General features: G+C 46.9%; 1 protein-coding gene across 6 annotated transcripts in view; it reads right to left on the reverse strand.

Annotated features, from left to right (window-relative positions):
• spg (dedicator of cytokinesis spg) overlaps positions 1–19301 on the reverse strand; it is a 430105-nt gene that overhangs the window by 335295 nt on the left and 75509 nt on the right. For all 6 annotated transcript variants that reach the window (XM_084607325.1, XM_084607299.1, XM_084607317.1 and 3 more), the window contains 2 exons: positions 11400–11472; positions 8269–8326 (listed from right to left, as the gene is read on the reverse strand). In XM_084607325.1, the coding sequence (XP_084463451.1) occupies positions 8269–8326; positions 11400–11472 (131 nt within the window). The remainder of the gene's footprint in view (positions 1–8268; positions 8327–11399; positions 11473–19301) is intronic.

Raw genomic sequence — 19301 nt, forward strand, 5'->3', positions numbered from 1 at the left:
GGCGAGAAAGTGCAAATTTACACGCGGGACACCTATGCTTACCGCAGATACAGTCCCCACAATTTTACCCAATGTGCCAGCTTACTTGAGCAAGCTCCCCACTCCCAAGAGGAATGAGAGAAAAAGGAGTGGTGAGGACGATGTCACACCACGAAAAAAGGCATGAAGGCAGGTTACAGAGGTGATAGGAGATGAACCTGTCGAGCCTGCGGCCAGCAACGAAGTATGCGCGGCCGCAACTGTCCCCGCGGTGAGGAGAATGGAAGTCCCAGGGAAGCGATGGACGCAGCATGAACTTCAAGACGCAGATGGAGTATGTTTTACATTATGTGCTCTCGACTCGCTGTCAGGTGAGGTGACCGTGGAAAAGGCCGTGTTCTTCATTGCAGACAGTGCTGGTGCCTTGCATACAAAGACGTTCCTGGTGGGCAAGCAGGTAGCGGGAGCACCAGTGGCAGCAATGCAAGATGCTGTAACCACAATGCAAGAAGCGCATGATTTTCATATCTGCAAAGGTGCAGCGTCAAGGGATGAAAACTCCCTGATGACCAGCCTAACAGCAAGCTTGCAAAATCAAATTGAGTACAAATCAAGAACAGCATAAGTACTCGCTGCCAAGGCAAGGCAACCAAAGATGGTGCTTCATGCGTCAGTTGCAAGTACTTAAGGAAAGCGCTTTTTAAGCGGCAGTCACGCCTGAAAAGGCGTCAAGGAACGAACAGCCAAAATACTGGTTCGCGATGTCGCGGTCCCGTTTCCAAGAAGCTGCAAGCATGTTCCCGAAAAAATGAACAGCTTTTATCAAAGCTAGACAAGCTCGCAGTGGATCTTCAGGAAATGAAAACTAAGTGCGCTGCAACAGCTGAGGAAATACTTTCTCGGAAAATAAGCTCCTTATCATCAAAGCCGCAGCTGGCTATAAGGCAGTGCTTCGAAGCATCCAAGAAAAAAAGCCCACGGGGCATGAAGTACGATAAGGAGTGGATGCTTGAATGCATATTGCTTAAAATGAGGAGCCCTAAACTGTACAGGTATATGAGGCGGCAGAACATCTTGACGCTCCCAAGTGAAACAACGCTGCGTAAATACACTGCCCAGTACAGGAGTGGCTACGGATTTAATGAAAAAATGCTGAATGTGTTGAAAAAGAAGGTTGCCCACCTCGATGTGTTCCACCGACACGGTGGGATAATAGATGAAATGAAGCTAGCAGAACACAGGTGCGAAGATAGAAGGCTTTGTTGACCTTGGCCCATATACGCCCGAAAAAGAAAAAACATTGCCATGCAATCATGGTCTTGTTGTGATGTTTGTGCCACTCGTTGGCAGCTGGACTCAAGTTCTTGGTGTCTTCGGGAGTAATGAGAACGTGAAAGGTGACCTGCTGGCCAAAATTGTAATCGAGTCCACAGCTCTTGCAGAAAAGGCTGGCCTCTTAGTGGACTACGTCACATGTGATGCAGCGGCCTGGAACCGAAAAATGTGGCGCATGTTTAATATTCGAGCTTCCTTGAAAGAAGTGGTCTGAAGAAACCGCATCCTGTTAACAGCAGCCGTTTCTTATATTTTTTTTTTTTCAGATTTCCCACACCTTGTCAAAAGTATTCGAAACAGGCTTCTTGTCACAACTTTTGACACCCCCGATGGAACAGTATCAATGCAATTTGTTATCACTGTTCACTGCCTGTCTTATTACAACTTGGCACACAGCGTTGCAGGTGGAAATGCAGACAGCGACATATTAAGTTCTCTTCTTGACGCGGGGGACAAAGAGGAAACTGCAAAGCAGCAACTGATTGAGAAAGTGAAGGTTTGCACCGAAAAAATAGGTACCGTCGGCTTCATGAGGCAGTGCAGCTATGCAACATGACTATAACATCCAAAGAAGTGACTCAAGGTTGATCTATCACATCTCAGGGTACGTGGCGAAAAAGTGCGTGCTACTGACCAAATGTCCTGCATGTATCGATTGCCTTTTATTGCCAGCAGAGCAAGGGCACCGCATGCGTGCTGCAGAATTTGTTAAGCATATTGACGAAGGAGGCTTACTCTACCCCTCTGTTGAACTGTTCCGTTTCATCACCAGGCTGGAAGACATTTTTACTAATTGCTTTAGTGCGCGCAAAGTTCATTCTGAAAGTGTTATGGACATTTTACACATGATTCATTGTGCTGCTCCTTTAAATGTGGGATGCAATGCACATGCTGAGAGTATTACTTCTTGGATAGTCAGTTTTTATGTTACTACGCGGCTTCATTTTTTTATCAAAGGACTCAACAAGTCAAACATGCTGTCGAAGCGAAAGGCAGCGCAGCACCTCAAGCTAAGCAGATTGAATTAGCTGCATTTGTACACTGTTATTTTTTTTTATTACGCAAGCTTGCCATAAGGCATATTATAAAAACCCGTGTAAATTATTTTCCGTAAGAAACCTGAGCAGGCTCCTGCTCTTATTGTTGTCGGTGAACCATTTGGAGAAGTCCTCTTCCCTTTTTGCGGTTAGTCCCGCTTCCTGCAGAATCTTTATCCTTGGTGCCCTTGTCCCTGCACAAGTCCACAGCAGGTGGCGAACATACACTTGTACACTGTTTGCTTCGTGCATTGGAGCTTTCAAGTTGACTTGAGGGAAAATTACAAATACCTGCATTAAAATCGCATGAAGCAGTTTCTTGACAGTTTTTTGCGTCAATCGCTTTTATGGTGTATACCATATCTGTTGACTGAAGTGCATTCTCGTATCAGCATGGAATCATTAGTTTTACACACCTAATATTCTGTGAATTTGTGTCTTGGTTGATAATGAAAATGGTGTATATATATATATATATATATATATATATATATATATATGAAGGAAAGAAGCCAACAGTCGGCAAGGCCAAGGAAAGCGTTGGGGATGGTACTTTATGTCTTTCTTTTCTTTTCTTTTTTTTCTTTTTTTTTTTTTAATGTTTACTTGGATAATCACAGAAATTAGTAATGTAATCTGTTTAAGGGAAAGATAATTAGACACAAAGTAGAGGAAAAAAACCCAAGGTGCCGATGGTGGGATCCGAACCCACGACCTCCGAATATCGCGTCCGGTGCTCTTCCAACTGAGCTACATCGGCCGCTGTCCCTCCTGCTACTTTCTTGGGTATTTATGTTGTCTGTATACGAACCTTGAGAGTGTTCACCAGCGCCACCCTCAGCCATAGCGGCGGACGTGGGACGTCCTTTGTTACCGCCAGCGTCACGTAGAACGTGATCAAGAGCGAGAGCGAAAGCTGTGCTAGAACCCTCTTACGCTACCTATGGCTTCAAGACTGCCAGACAAGCAGATCAATCAAGGGGAAATGAGGGTGCTCGTTATAATAGATGAAGGAAAGAAGCAAACAGTCGGCGAGGCCAAGGAAAGCGTTGGGGATGGTACTTTGTCTTTCTTTTTTTTTTTTTCTTTTTTAATGTTTACTTGGATAATCACAGAAATTAGTAATGTAATCTGTTTAGGGGAAAGATAATTACACACAAAGTAGAAGAAAAACATCGTGCCGATGGTGGAATCCGAACCCACGACCTCCGAATAACGCGTCCAGTGCTCTTCCAACTGAGCTACATCGGCCGCTGTCCCCCCTGCTACTTTCTTGGGTATTTATGTTGTCTGTATATGAACCTTGAGATATATATATATTAATCGCGTATATCCCGTGAGAAATGGTCCCACAATATATATATATATATATATATATATATATATATATATGTTTTAATCGCGTATATCCCGTGAGAAATGGTCCCACGAATACCGTATTTACTCGAATCTAACGCGCACCCGTTTTTCGTGACCCCCACCCCCGAAAAAAAAAAAAAGCTCCGATTGTAACGCGCACCCGTTCTCCGCGAAAAAGAGTACCGCGCACCTAACGCTTTCATACAGCAATACAACTTTGTCTCGTTTGGAAAAGCAAAGATTTAATCTCGGTGCACTAAAAAACACACACACAAAAGGAAACGGCTTATCTTGCCAAGATTGTCACTATGCCGGCACAAGGTTCACTCGTCGTCGCTGTCAGACAACTCCTTGTCACTGCTGACGGACCAAAGCATCTCATCCTCGGTGCCGTCCATGGCATTCGATATGCCACATTTTTTAAAGGCCTTGATGACCATGGCAGACGGTATCGTGCACCACGCATCTTTCGCCCATCCAGTGAACTCTTGCAGCGAGGCACGCTTCATTCTGTTGCTGGGAGTGAATTCATGGCAGCCACTCACAAGCCATTCGGTGTAGAGCGCCCGAATCCTATCTTTCACTGGCTTGTTCAAGCAAACATCGAGCGGCTGGAGCTGCGATGTCATGCCACCTGGTATCACGACAAGGTCGGTGTTGCACGCAGCGAGCTTGTCCTTGATGCGTTGGTCGAGATGGCACTTGAAAGCGTCGAGCACAAGCATCGCGCGCAGGCCCAAACTGCCGCCGGGTCTCTTGCGCCAGATGTTATCGATCCAGTCGGCGACCAAGTCCGTTGTCATCCAACCTTTTTCATTGGCGCGCACAATCACGCCACTCGGAAACACGATTCCTTTCGGGAGCGTCTTGCGCCTGAATATGAGATACGGGGGCAGCTTGTGTCCATCCGCGGTGCAACAAAGCATTGCGGTGACGCGTGTTTTTTCGTGGCCGGAAGACAACACGTGCACTTGCTTCGCCCCCTTCTTTTCAACGGTTGTGGTGGCAGGCATGTCAAAGTACAGCGGTGTCTGATCGGCATTTCCAATCTGGCCGAGGTGGTAGCCGTACTTGCGGGGCAAACTTAGAACGAACCGCTGAAAACTGTGCAGCTTTTCTTCGTACTCTTCAGGTAACTTCTGGCATATCCCTGTCCGCCTTCGAAGAGAAAAGCCTTTTCTCTTCATAAAATTAGACAGCCAGCACCTGCTCGCTTTAAAGTCGCTCCGCGTTAGCCCTGTTTGTAGGGCTAGCTGCATCGCCCGGACTTTGAGCAGGTCCGTCGTCACTGGCCGCTGCGCCGCTCGCTGCTCTAGAACATATTCTGCGAGCCACTCTTCTATTTCGGTGAACCGGCCCTGCTTCGGTCCACTGAAACCTTTTCGTGTAGCCTTGCTGCCAAAAATCTTTTCCTTCTGCTTGCGCCAGTCCCGCACGCATGTTTCCGGAACTCCGAATGCGCGTGATGCGGCCCGATTTCCGTCCGTCTCTGCACACACGATGACTTTCCTTTTAAATGCGGCATCATGATGAACTCGACGAATCTTCGGCACGTCCATACTGGTCGGTCAATCGCAGAAAACGGGTAGGCTAACCAAAGCACATGTACCAAAGCACACGAAGGACGCTACTGCAGCTAGGCATAGACAGCTAGACCAGCTAGTAGGCTCGAAGTGCATACCAGGCGGCCATTTTGAAATGCCGATGGCGATATGATATTGGAGATTTAGGGTCGTACTCGATTCTAACGCGCACCCAATTTTTAGACACGATATATCGGAAAAAAGGTGCGCGTTAGATTCGAGTAAATACGGTAACTCTTACTTTGCGATATTCAGTGTCTCGAAATATGTCGGAACTGCGACAGTTTGTAATACTTAAATAAAAAAAACGTTTACAGTGCGCTCAATAGCCTTCGTCTGTTATTGTTTGCTATGGCGGGATCGACATCGTACACTCAATTCAGGAAACATCCGTGCATGTCAAATATCTTCAAATATTAAAGATAAATAGCAAGCGCGAAACAGAACTACGTTAAGAGCGCGGTTACATAACGAAGCGCACTTTCCAGTCTCGTGTGCTGGCGTCGCACGCTGCGAAGGCGAGCCGAGCGTTCAAGAGTGGTCGATCGCAGTGCCGCCGCTGCAGGGGACACGGCATGCATCAGGCTGAGAGGCGCGGTCGCGCCACTAGAAAATATTCTAGTTCACTGTAATCGTGGGGTCAGCGTGGTGAAACCGAAACCATGAAAATAGCCATCCGAAGCCACCACTAGATAGCGCCTCCTTTCGATGGAAGCCTGGCTCTGATAGCGCCGATTAATAACGGGGCCTGAACTTCAAAATTTGGCTGCACATTTTTTGGATCCGCATATAATACAAGGCAGAACTCTGACACAATAACATTGTGAAGAAAATGTCGCACTATTATATGCAGGTTTTTACAGTACTGTAATATTACCAAATGTATGTCTCACAATTAAACTTGCTTTTTGCTCCTACAGTCGACTGCCAGCTGGGCTTGGTGTAAAATCAATACGTCATCAGCTCCAGCAGCTTCTCTCTGACAAATAATTAGGGGTGTGCGAATTCATTTCATTTCCAAATTTAGTCAGACAAATACAAAAAAAAAAGTACAATAAAATGTTGAACAAATACGTTTGCTACTCGAAATGTACTCATACTGAAGAAACTGACTTCGGAATTGCGCAACTACAGTGAAATCTCGTTACTACGAACATCACATTAACAAATTTTTTAAGAATCCCCGGCAGATTTGCTGTTTTCAATGTAAAACTATTTCAGAATTACGAATTTCAAAATAGCGTATATTTCAGAATAACGAACGTATTTTATTTCTTCTTCTATAATTTTGGAACGTCAGTATTATGAATTCGGCTAAAATTAACAGCACCACAGCTTGCAACTCTCGCGTGAAACAGAAACTGCCGTTTTTGTGTGTATGGTCCGTGGGATGTAGCTATCATCATCAGCACATCTAGTACCAGCTCCTAGCGCCACCACAAAGCTATGGTTTATTACGCAGTAGCCAGCAGGCCTAGCCGCCTGTGTTTTTTTCTTGTGTGTCGTACGTGGGTCGGTCGTTTGTGTTCGAGCGTGCTGGAAGTTTTTTTTTGTTTATGCCACGGACTATCGTATTACGAAGTTTTTGCGAGAGCAATGATATTAGCCGGCAAAGTGCCAAGAAGATATGAACGCAGCCGCTTTCACTGCAAGAAATCGACGCAAGGAAAAAACCGATTCGGCCTCTACAGACAGGTAGCATTGCTCCATCGACCGCCGCAATCATTTCAAACTTGAGAGAGCATTGAAGATGAGGTGATATCGAACTATTTTTTTTTTGCACATGGAGAAAGTTCATACTTTCAGTGCTCGGTGCAATCACGCATGCGACGAGGTGTTCCGCAAAGTGGAAGGTGTATGTGCTGTAGTGGTATAATGTAGTGCACGGTCGTGTTTGCTGCACGCTGCAGAAGAAAATAATTGATTTCTTAAAATAAATCAGCTTTGGGGTTAGTGCAACATTTTCATTTCAGGTTTCGCTTGTGTACAGACGTGCCCACTGCCAAGGTACGTCATTTGCATACCTAGGTTTGACCACTGGCTTATAATCGCAGATTTTTCATTACAACAATATTTCAAAATAACGAATGATTTTTTGCGGTCCCGCGGGATTCGTTATATCGAGATTTGACTGTATTGGAAAATTACCGAATGTACCGATCATTTCCTAATTCACTGCAATGCTTGATCGTGTGCAATGCCTCAAGACATGACCTTCCCTTCTGTGAAGAAAGCCTGCCCAAAAGTGAAGCAGTTGAATAAACTTGCTTTAATCTCAAATGCAGACAGGCATTCATCAGATACTGCGATGAAAATGGTTTTCAGCACTTTTTTTCAGGCCCATTCGATAATTTGAGCATTAAAACATTTTTCCTTGTTACCTGAGAGTAAATTAATGAACGTTTACTGCATTCAGCAGCGATATGATAGCCCCACCTGCTTTCATGCTAGTCCTTCGTGTACAAAAATCAGTACTATACAGAGTCCTGTATAAAATTTCTAACCGAATTTTATATGGAATTTTACATTGAAGTAGAAGTATACACTTCTAAGCAGTTTTAGTTTATTTGAAAATATCATATGAATTCTGAATTAAACGAGACAAGCAATGTTCGCAATTTTTAGAGCGCAGCTTTTTGGCGCCCGTTCCTGCATTTCGTGTCACCGTCGCCGTTGTCCCTTCTAACCAGCTCCGCATCAGAGGCAGCACGCATTTTGCATTAGAAAGTAATGTAATCGTCGGCAAATTTTGTAATTATTTTTTTTTCATTAAACAGGTATTATCATTTCATTCGATATTTGGAAGAATATTTTTCTCATATTCGCATAAGAAAATTTGAATATTTCCACACCCCTGCCTTTGACAACACTCCACAACAAGATGTGGCGCATGCAGGAGCAACCTGTCTAGTGGAAGCCAGAGGATGATGCCCCATCATCATGTGCACCACATGTGTGCAAAGCTATACACCCACCTGTTCGGATGACCCTCACCACCAGGTGGAGGTGCTGCCCTTCAGGCCGACTCACGTCCTGCATGAAAGCATCCAATCAGTGCCACTGATTCCCACACACCACGGCTTGATCAGATTAGCCACCGTGTCGAAAAAAATCTGTTGACAACCCCTCTGAGGCGGAGCTTTTGGATAATACCAGTTGCAAAACTCCGCTTCAAAAAGTGACCGAATTCTGTTCGCGTTTGTCGGGTATCTATGAATTGTCGCGCCATCTGGAAGCACTCAATACAAGATTTCTGCTATTGCCACCACTGGCTTTTGGAAATCACAATTTTCTCTCCTCTTTTCCATCTTAACTAACTATATGGCTGTTATCCTAATACCTTTTGCCACTGCAAGTCTTCAACTAATTTTATTTTCCATAATGGTTGTGCATTTATCAACAATCAGAAATTTCTAACTTAAAACGCACTTTACTTTAATGGCCGCGGGTGCCACCACCATTCGTAAACACCGGAATTTTGACCAATCAAAACTGCCGTTTTTTGATACATGGGCTCTATGGAGAGTTTCGAAACTGGTATTATCGAGGAGCTCTGCTCTGAGGAGCGCCATTCTCAAGTTGTGTGCAATTTATTCTCCTGTGGCTGTACAAAAAGTAGGCATCAGCATGACTGGAAGCGAAAGAGTTATGACAGCACCATCTGCAGGAAACACCATCTGGGCAAGAAAGGCTTCATCGTGTCTCCAACACCCCTGCATAGGCCCTCTGGCCACAACAGAGGGGGGACTTCAGGGTTTTCGGAAGAAGCCTAAACATTAAACGTATGACTGGTTGATAGGTTTATGCACTTCAGTGCCTTCCAGTGAACTCGGAAAAATAGACACCAGGCCTGTAGTTGTTCACTTGCCTGTCGAGGAACAATGTGCTGAATAGAGCAATCAAAGACGCAGTAGTATGAAAAGCACATCCTTGAAAATTCCAAAATTTCTGCTCCAAATGCTAGACATGCTGACCTTGCAAAGAAATACACAAAGGCTGTTTTGGGGCAAGGTTGCTGGCTCAACCAATACGCTTCAATGTTTCTCAAGTAATCCATCCGCCCACTTCAACATCCAACTAGCAGCATGGTGACAGAACGATCAGTCAGTAACTTTACATGTCTTAAATAACAGCACACAAATGACAGGTAAAAGCCGCTTTCATTAGCCTCACATTCTATATTAGCCATGTTTGCATTAATTCAAACACTGGCGCATCGCATTGCGTAGCGCATCATGGTAATGCAATGGGCTCCAATTTACAAGTAGTGCTTAATCTGGCATGATGGTTGCAACGAAAGCATCAGAACAGGCTTATGTCATCTGCTACATGGGAGAGGATAATGTGAAGAGGGGAGTGCTAGCAAGAAAGGTGAGAGCTAGGTCAAGCGACAGTTTCGTTTTTAGGTGCTCAGTCAGGGCGCCCCACCCACGCTAATGGCTTTTGAGGTGATGCACGTTAACATGATGAGTTTTCTTAGCACTATTACATGAATGCGATGTGCTGCAATGCAATGTGCCTATGAGTACAACATGTATGTATGAGTGAGTATGAGTACAAGTAGTATGAGTAATGAGTGAGTATGAGCATGAGTGAGTATGAGCATGAGTATGAGCATGAGTGAGTAGTGAGTGAGTAGTAGTAGTAGTATTAGTAGTAGTATAAGTGAGTAGTAGTATGAGTGAGTAGTGAGTAATGAGTGACTAGTGAGTGTGAGTAACGAATGAGTATGAGTACAAGTGCCTATGAGTATGATGTGCTGCAATGCAGTTGTTGCCTATGAGTACAATGTCCTTGGTGTGTCGCAGACAAGCACACGGGTTAGATAAAGTGTTGACGCAAAACCAAACCTGCCACAGCAAGAAATGAACTGCACTGGTTGTCCATAGAGGGCAAAATTGGGAAATAAAAATGAGAAACTACAAAAGCAAGCACTCCAATGAAAGTGAGCTCCCCAATAACCTAGTGACTAATGCAGAAAACCAATATCAGAACTGCCACTACCTTATTGCATGCTCTCTGCAGTGGCTTGCATATAGTGATAGGTACTTGGCCTTTCAGCAGTTCGCACTTCAGAGCATTTCGTTGCTGATATGAGCACCTTGGTTTCAAAATCTTTGCAGTCTCTGTGAAGCCTCCAATTCACTTCAAGTTGTATATTTGGAACAGAGGGGCTCAGCACAGACGAGCTGCATGAGCCATCATTCCAGCTTGCGCAGTGCATGATGTAAAAGAACAATGTGCTGATCCCCAAAGAATATTTTTATTTCTGGTTGTCTGCGCTATTTTCGCTACACATGATACAGTTCGGCACAGATGTTGTTCTGCTCCAAAACACTACAATGAAGTGACGTTTCTCCCTTTGCACAAACGCGCAAGCTGAAGCAGAAACACTGCAGGACAGGAGATGGCTTCGGGCAGTATAGTGGCTTCCATGGACTGATACAATCTCGTCTCTGGCCAAGTCAGGCTCAACTAAGCTACAGAGCTAAGCATATTCCCCACTAAGAATGCTTTGAGCCAGTCTAATAACATGGCCAGTCATCACCTCTCGTCAAAAGGCTCCAGGTTGCTGAAGCTTGGCATGAATCGTGCGGGACAGGTAACTCATGTAAATTTACCTTTTATCCTCATCACCAGATGTCAATGTCTATGGCGGGCCGGTAGTTGGTAGCTACCCGTGAAAGCCACCAAGCCCACAAAGAATGACGCATCAAGCCAGAATCCAAAACAAACTGCCCTGTTTATTTCGAGTCATTTGCTCAGTAGTCAGGCATGGCCAGCTCAACATAAAACTATCAGTGCCGCATGGGACACTGCACAAAGGCAAACTTTGTGATACTAATTCTCGTTTTTGATCTCTCTTAAAATCCAACGTAATGAGGTTCCACTGCGCACATTGTAAGGCACATAAACTACTGGTGGCAGTGCTATGAAGAGTGTGAACGAGGCCAGAAAAAACTGAATTATCAGTTATGATGCATCCAAAATGTCATGCACTCTTCTACTCACCATGAAAAATCAAGCATGTCCGAATATTCAGATACTGTCTGATTCACCACGTGCCGTCAATGAGCAAAATGTGAAGAGAGAGGGGTGGGCCTACCATAAAGACGGCGGCATGGCTGGCGAGGAAACTTGACTGGCCACATTTGGTGCTCTTCACCAGGAAGTTCTCACTGCACAAGGACAGCGCAGCACAGCCGTCACAAGCAAGCACACATTTCCACATAAACAAAAAAAATTTTCAACCACTTTTACACGCATTTGCGACACGAACTGATGAACCATAGAGATGAAAAAGCTAGCTCCAGAGGTCACAGGCATGCAAATGGCAACAAGCCCTTACAAGTTCATGTGAAACTAACACCAGTGTCAGACAGCAGTGTTTTCCCCCAATAATATGCATACTCCCAGGGACGCCCTGTTTAAGTCCCCACTTCCCACCAGGCGCGTAGCCAGGGGAGGGGGCTTATGGGGCTTCAGCCCCCCCCCCCCCCCCCCCCTCCCCCCGAAATGTTTTCGTGCTGTCATGCACCGCCGACCAAAACAACCACCGGCGCTCGAAAGCATTCTGGGTTTTGTCTACAATATCTTTTTCCGGTTCGTTCGAAAATACATTTCGGCACGAACATTACGAACTTGGGGGCTACATTTCATAGCAACGCCCATGCAGACGGAGTCACGTAAAGCTAGGAACCATTTCCGAGCACTAAGTTTCAAGGGCGTTTAGATAGCGAGCGGGCTCGTTGCGTCAACTCGCGCTGGCCGCGGAGGTGGGGGTGGACGACGAAACAAGACAGGTTTCCATTCCCGCTCAGTGTTTCAAAGGCGGTATTTCCCTCGCCTTCGACTCCCCGCTTCCTCAAAATCCCTGTGTCTCTCTTTTGGGGCTTTCTTTTTTCTCGTGCCTTCTGCGAATCCTCACCGTGCTGTAACAGCTCTTAGTGGTACTCCCTCGCACTTCTCCCCGTACACTATGCTCTCTCCGTGGTTGCGCTTTTTGTTTGTGGTTTTTTTTTTTTTTTTTTAGTTTTCACACTTCTTCCTACGCGCCGAAGAGAAAGAACTGAACATTGGCCCAGGAGCATTTTGGTTTTTTTGTTGCACCTCGTTTTTTTTCCTACACCGCTCTACGCCGCCCTACGCATCTCGCGGACGCCGGTGAGCGACCACAACCAAAAGGCATCGAAGCGGCGCCGATGGCGGTGGAGTGACCGTTTGTCTCCTGATGAGGCGCCCAAGCCCCCTCCCCGCCACCCCCTTTTTCGGGATGGAGACGGAGACGAGCTGCCCTTTCAGACCTTAATCCCCCTTAAAACAGAAACTGACCTTGCGGGCGCCGGAGAGCGACCGTGACCAAAGGCACCGAAGCGGCGCCGACAGCGGCGGAGTGATCCTTTGTCTCCTACTGCGGTGCCCAAGCCCCCCCCCCCCTCTCCTTTCGCGATGGAGACGGAGAGGAGCTGCTCTTTCAGACTTTAATCCTATTGGCACCCGCGGCGACGACCACGGGAACCTGATCTTTTGTTTAAAGGTTCGGAGGCGCGTCGCCGATCAGCATTGACCCTGCTCGCCGACTTCTCGAAGCAGGCGGGTGAACTTCTGAGAAGTAACGCCAGGGAAATGACCTCAGCCAACGGACGACTTCTCCGGCTACTTTACCTTAGTGAAGGGTTTCCACCGCCAGCATGCAAAAAATTGTCATCGACATCGGAGAAGCTAGCCCTCGCCACTGAAAGATGTGGGAGGAGGCTCAAGCACCACCCTCGGCAGTGGGCGGCATCTCAAGTCCATGCTTGTGCCCCGCTAATTGGACTGTACAGATTAAACTTTGTTTCCCCAGCTAGGGAATTGGGGATAACCTACCATATTTAAACAGCAGATTCTATATGGACGAGGACGCGCTGCAACGTGAGCCCCCCCCGAACAAAATTTCTGGCTACGCCACTGCTTCCCACATCTGAAAGGGTAATCTGCCAGGATGCCCCGCGAGGTCCCTTCTAGGATATTTCTAACCTCGAAAGGAGGATCTCCATGTAATGTTGTTTACTTCCCCTTTAGGACTATGCTCAATACATTCAAGGATAGTTGGCCGGGATCATGCACCATGTCGTACAAAAGCGAGTGAATGAGAGAGCCACACAATTTCGTTATAAGCACAAAAAGAAAAAGAAATCCTGCTAGTCATTGCAGCTAGAAATGATTCCAGCCATCCCTGCTGAGATACTCAACAACTGCAAAACTAAAGCTTCAGTTGTGCTTCCCAGACTTAGTCTACGCTAGGAAATTGCAGCTGATTGTCCACTGCGGTTTTTCAGAGCATATAAAAAGCAAATGTAAGCTCATAATTGCATTAGCTAAAACATAAAATTAGATCCTCTGGAATATAAAAGGCCATGCAATATGCTGCACTACATGCAGCCTACCCTGATATGAGTGTTAAGATAAAATATGAATCACACACAAAACAAAAGTGCTGGTTGGTTGGTTTGTGGGGTTTAACATCCCAAAGCGACTCAGGCTATGAGAGACGCCGTAGTGGAGGACTCCGGAAATTTCGACCACCTGGGGTTCTTTAACGTGCACTGACATCGCACAGCACACGGGCACCTTGCTTTTCGCCTCCATCGAAAAGCGACCACCGAGGCCGGGATTCAATCCCGCGTCCTTGGGAACAGTAGTCGAGCACTGTAACCACTGCGCCACCCCGGCGGGGCTAAAAGTGCATGCTGCAATAGTTAAGCATTGCACCCAACTAGCGTAGCACCCAACTAGCGTGGTGCCTAACTTCTCTGAAGAACACAAAACAGCTCTAAATAATCGCTTTATTTTTATTGTCGACAAAGAGATGAAGGAGCTCATTAACAAATTTTGTATGTGATCCCAATTAACTGTACTGCAAATAAAATAAATTACTATTCACGAGGCTATATTAAATAAATTTGCTATCTGCAGAGTGCAGTACTTGCCCATACCAGGACGCCCTTGTGGAAGGGTATGTATAAAAGTACCGTATTTACTCGCATAATGATCGCACTTTTTTTTTTTAAATACTGACGCAAATTTCAGGGTGCGATCATTACGCGGGGTAAATTTTCTACAAAAAATTTTTGAGCACCGAAAACGCAAACAAGTTGCAGGTCAGACGTCTTAGAACATATATCTCGATTACAACCAAAAATAATAGCCGAGTAAGGCTTACCTTCGCAATAAACACGCACATTAAGCATTGCATGGAGTGCACAATGCCCATTTATTTTTTTGGTCAGTACTCTAATCAAAGTCTGAATCCTCGCCATCCTCGCTTTCACTGCTGCACGACTCATCGGAAATGGCAGTGTCGTCGCTGGGAGCATCTTCACAATCCCACAGGAAGTCATCGTCCGTTCCATCCAAAGCATTAGATATGCCTGTCTTCTTAAAACTCTTAGCCACTACCTCATCGGGGATACTGCTCCACGCTTCTGTGATCCACGAGCACAGCATCTCCACGGATGGCCTTCTAATCTTTCCGCTCGGCGTCAAATCATGCTGGCCCATCGCCATCCACTCAGCATAAAGTCGTCGAACGTTGCCCTTGAACGGTTTGTTCAAGGACACGTCGAGAGACTGCAGCAGCGAAGTCAGGCCGCCAGGAATGACTGCAATGTCCGTGCGCAGCTCTTTCAGCTTGGCACGCACGCTGTCCACAAGGTGACCCCTAAAACTGTCCAAAACCAGAAGCGAGGGAAGCAGAAATGCTCCTGGTCTTCTTCCCCAAACAGTCTTGATCCAGTCGACCATCAGGTCTGCAGTCATCCACCCTTTCATCTGTGCACGTATATGGATGCCACGGGGAAAGTTTCCCTTCGGAATAGTCTTCCGTTTGAAGATCACGTATGGTGGCAGCTTCCGCCCGTCAGCCGTCACAGCAAGCATGACTGTGCATCGCTGTTTTTCTGCGCCAGACGTCTTCACGAGGACGCTCCGAGCACTCTTCTCGTTCACAGTTGTATTCCGGGGCATGTCGAACGTCAGTGGAGTTTGATCGGCGTTTCCAATTTGCGACATGAGGTAACCGCATTTTTCGCGAAGCCTAGTGACAAAGTGATGGAAGTCTATCACTTTGCTTTCATATGCGGCTGGGAGCCGCTGGCACAACGACGTCCGCCACCTCAGGGAAAGTCCATTCCGTCGCATAAAGCGAGTCGTCCAACCGGAGCTAGCGCGGAAATCCTTTGCGGCGATTCCCAGCTTCCTGGCAGTTGTGCGCGCCTGCGTCTGTATCATTTCTAATGACACTGCACAACCATCCTTGCGCAGGTCCCTCACGTATTCTAGGACCGCCTCCTCAACACGAGGGAACTTGCCCGTTTTGGGTCCACGGAAAGCCCGCCGTGTCTTGTTCGTAGCCATCAGCTTCTCGCGCTGCTTCTTCCAATAGCGTATCCTCATTTCGTCCACGCCGAAATGCCTACCAGCAGCGCGGTTGCCATGCCCCAGTGCATAGTCAACAGCCTTGAGCTTGAACGCGGCGGTGTAACTGGCATACCGCCCCATGGTGAAATGGCGTAAACTCGCACAAAAACACAAAGCACGCTACGACGCTGCCGAATTGCAAAATGGCAAACGCCGCAAAGCATGGAATCATGGGAACTCCAACGTTACTAGACTAGGTTGGGAACTCGTCGGAATGCATTCGCTGCGGGATGACTGCAGATCAACCACCAGGCGGCTCCATGTTCGGGGTGCGATCATTACGCGGGGAATTTAAAAAATGGAATTTTGACCTCAAAATTCAGGGGTGCGATCATTACGTGAGTGCGATCATTATGCGAGTAAATACGGTACTTGTGATCAGCACATGAAGCCTAAAGCAGACGCCATCTTGAGATCAGCACATGTACTTATCTCAAGATGGCGTCTGCTCTAGGCTTCATATCCTGTGAATGTGTGCATAAGAGTTAAGAGCGTGTGTGTTTCTAATGTATATATTAAATATAGTATGTATATAATAAATATAGTAACGTAGAGGGCTATGGAACGAAAAATGGTAGGGGTAACATTAAGACATAGGAAGCGTGCAGAGTGGGTCAGAGAAATACCGTGAGTTAATGACATCTAGTGGAAATCAAGAAGAAATGGGCATGGGCAGGACATGTAGTGCGAAGAGAGGACAACCGATGGTCGTTTAGGGTAACAAACTGGATTCCAAGGGAAGGAAAGCGTAGCAGGGGCGGCAGAAAGTTATGTGGGTGGATGAGGTTAAGAAGTTCTCAGGGGTCAAGTGGACGCAGCTAGCACGAAAACCGGGTTTACTAGAGGAATATGGGAGAGGCCTTCACCCTGCAGTGGGTATAGTCAAGCTGCTGCTGCTGATGATGATGATGATGATGTAGCATTCCTTGTGTGTCTAAACAAACAGCCTAGGACTAGTCATATAGATAACACTGAATTACAGGCTGCATGAGAATGTAACGCAAAAAGACGACAGACATAGAAAGAGCACTCAACACAGGCGCTGACTTCTGACTGAAAGAACATAAGGCAACCAAGCCGAAACATGACAAAACAATTGAAGCCCTCCGGCAACTTCAGCTCAAGAAACTTCGCTCCCTCTGCCCACCTAAGTGCTCGGGAGAACGCAACAACATGTACGTCCCTGAAGGTCAGGACGTCAGAGTGCTGTCCCTTGAACCCAATTTTGCAAGGGAGACTTCAAGCACTCCGCATGAACTGCTCTTGATGGTGGGCGCAGCACTGCGGAAAAAATAAAACTAAAAGAAGGGTTCTTCTATTTCCCACTGAATGACGCCACTTATCAAGAAGTGCTTCGAAAGTGGAAAAATTCAACCATCGATAGCGGGCGACAATTATCGGGGCATGGCTGTCTACGTTCCAGGTTGGTTTGACGTAGTTTCACTGTCAGTGCTAAAGTCTGAAGAGCTGAATTCGTCTTCCGAATCATCCCTGCAACTGTTCGCATTCCAAAATGGGCTCTCCAATAATGTCGAAATTTAGGCTTGTTGGTTCACACTTCCAAGTTCTAGCGCACACAAGACGAGGGACTGAGAACGAGAGGACACACACAGCGCTAACTTCCAACAACTTTATTTGGAAAAAACGGCACCTCTATATATACACAGTATATCGTCGTGATCTCACAAGTCATGCACAGAATCAGCAAGATCGAAGGAAGTTATTTCTTTTTTGAAAGATTAGCAGAGGGGGTACTCGGGCATGCACTTCCTAATCTGGCTATCTCTTCTGCTTTGGTTATTTTTCGGGTGCGCCTATCCTTACTTTTCCCAACAACAAAACACTTGTCAAGGTGCGGCATACAATCTTTGCAGGTGTTACAATGTGCTACTAGTTGTCCATCTCTATCAACTTTATTTTTAACATTGCGATTATGCTCACGAAGGCGATCATTCAAGCAGCGACCTGTTTGGTCTACATACTGTTGTCCGCACAAGAGTGGAATCTGATAAACGACTCCTTCTTTGCAATCTCTCGTCACCAATACTCTGGCACTCCGATGTCACGACGGCAGCATCCACTGCGACATAGTCGTCGTATGTGAGCCCCGTGGCACCCAGCACATCCATCGCCTCAGTGAGCTCTTGATTGCAAAAGGCTGCTTCCGACTCCCCAGCGTCTGTGCCAAGAAATTACCCTTCGCCGTCCGTGCAAAAGCCACACTGCGCGAAGCAGTGCTGTGCAGTTGATGCGGCCACTGCAGCCCACACTGAAGCGACATAGTGGATAGCGTCAAGCACTGAAATGGTCGTAGGCTGCTGTCCACGATCAATACGCGCAAGACAGCGCTTCACAACACACTTCCGGTAGGAATGCTTCAGGTTCTTTATGACGCCGGCATCCAGCGGCTGCAGATGGCTTGTAGTGTTCGGTGGGAAGAACACAAGCTTGACGTTCCGAAGAAACTGCGGGTCTCTTGGGTGGGCAGCCCAATTGTCTAGAAAAAGGAGAACACTCCTGCACTGGGATCCCATCTTGTTGTCGAAGTAGCGAAGAAATTCTTCGAACAACGAACACGTCATCCACGCACGACTGTCACTTCTGTAGTGACATGGCAGCAGGTGAGTGTTCTTCAAGCACCGCGGGTTCCGATATTTGGCGATTACCCATGGCTTTAACTTATCGGAACCATCCATGTTGCAGCAAAGGAGCACCGTCAATCGCTCTTTGCTGTTTTTGCCTCCGTGACACGCTTCTCCTTTCAGGCTTAGGGACTTCGACGGCTGCACCCGAAAAATAAGGCCCGTTTCATCGGCGTTGTAGATGTCACGAGGTGCATAGCCCTCAATTAGTATAGCAGATAGTGTGGCCTTCCAATCGTCGACTGTTGCCAAGTTCACACTTGCTGATTCACCGCTTACTGTCTTGTACGCGATGCCGTGCCCTTCCGAAAACGGTCGATCCAGCCATTCGACGCCGCAAAGTCCGTGATGCCCAGTCTATCGGCGATGTCCACTGCCTTCTCGCGCAAAATGCTGCCATCAAAGTTGACGCCGGCAGCGCAAGCTTGCTTGAATCAGGTCAGAAGAGCCTCGTCGAGGTTTGCCATACTTGGCCCCATGAGCCTGCTTAGCTTTCGGGCCGAAAAGCGCGGCACTGCCTTCAATCTCGGCACGCTTTGAGACAATGCTGTTACACGTCGATGGTGGCAGACCAAAGTCTTTGGCAATATCAATTCTTTTCCGCGCTGGCTGCCTGTCGATAGCGTTGAGTGCGTCCAGCTTTCCCTGGAGGGAAAGCAGCTTCCGCTTGCGCGACGCCATCGAAGAATGTCAGATCACGATCGTCGGATACAAAGAACAAGGGTTAGTTCGACTGGTTCACGACTGGCTTTGTCGTGGACTGGTTCGACGGATGGATGGATGGATGAAGCTGAACTCTTTGAATCGGGCGGTGGAGGTGCACGCCACCTAGCCGACGTTCACGAGGCAGATGGCCATCTAGTGGCGGCCTCTCCACCTCGCGTGCGGCTTCTTGAAGTTAATTC

Source organism: Amblyomma maculatum, chromosome 1, assembly GCF_055883805.1.
Source record: "Amblyomma maculatum isolate TAMU_Amacu chromosome 1, ASM5588380v1, whole genome shotgun sequence".
Lineage (NCBI taxonomy): Eukaryota > Metazoa > Arthropoda > Arachnida > Ixodida > Ixodidae > Amblyomma > Amblyomma maculatum.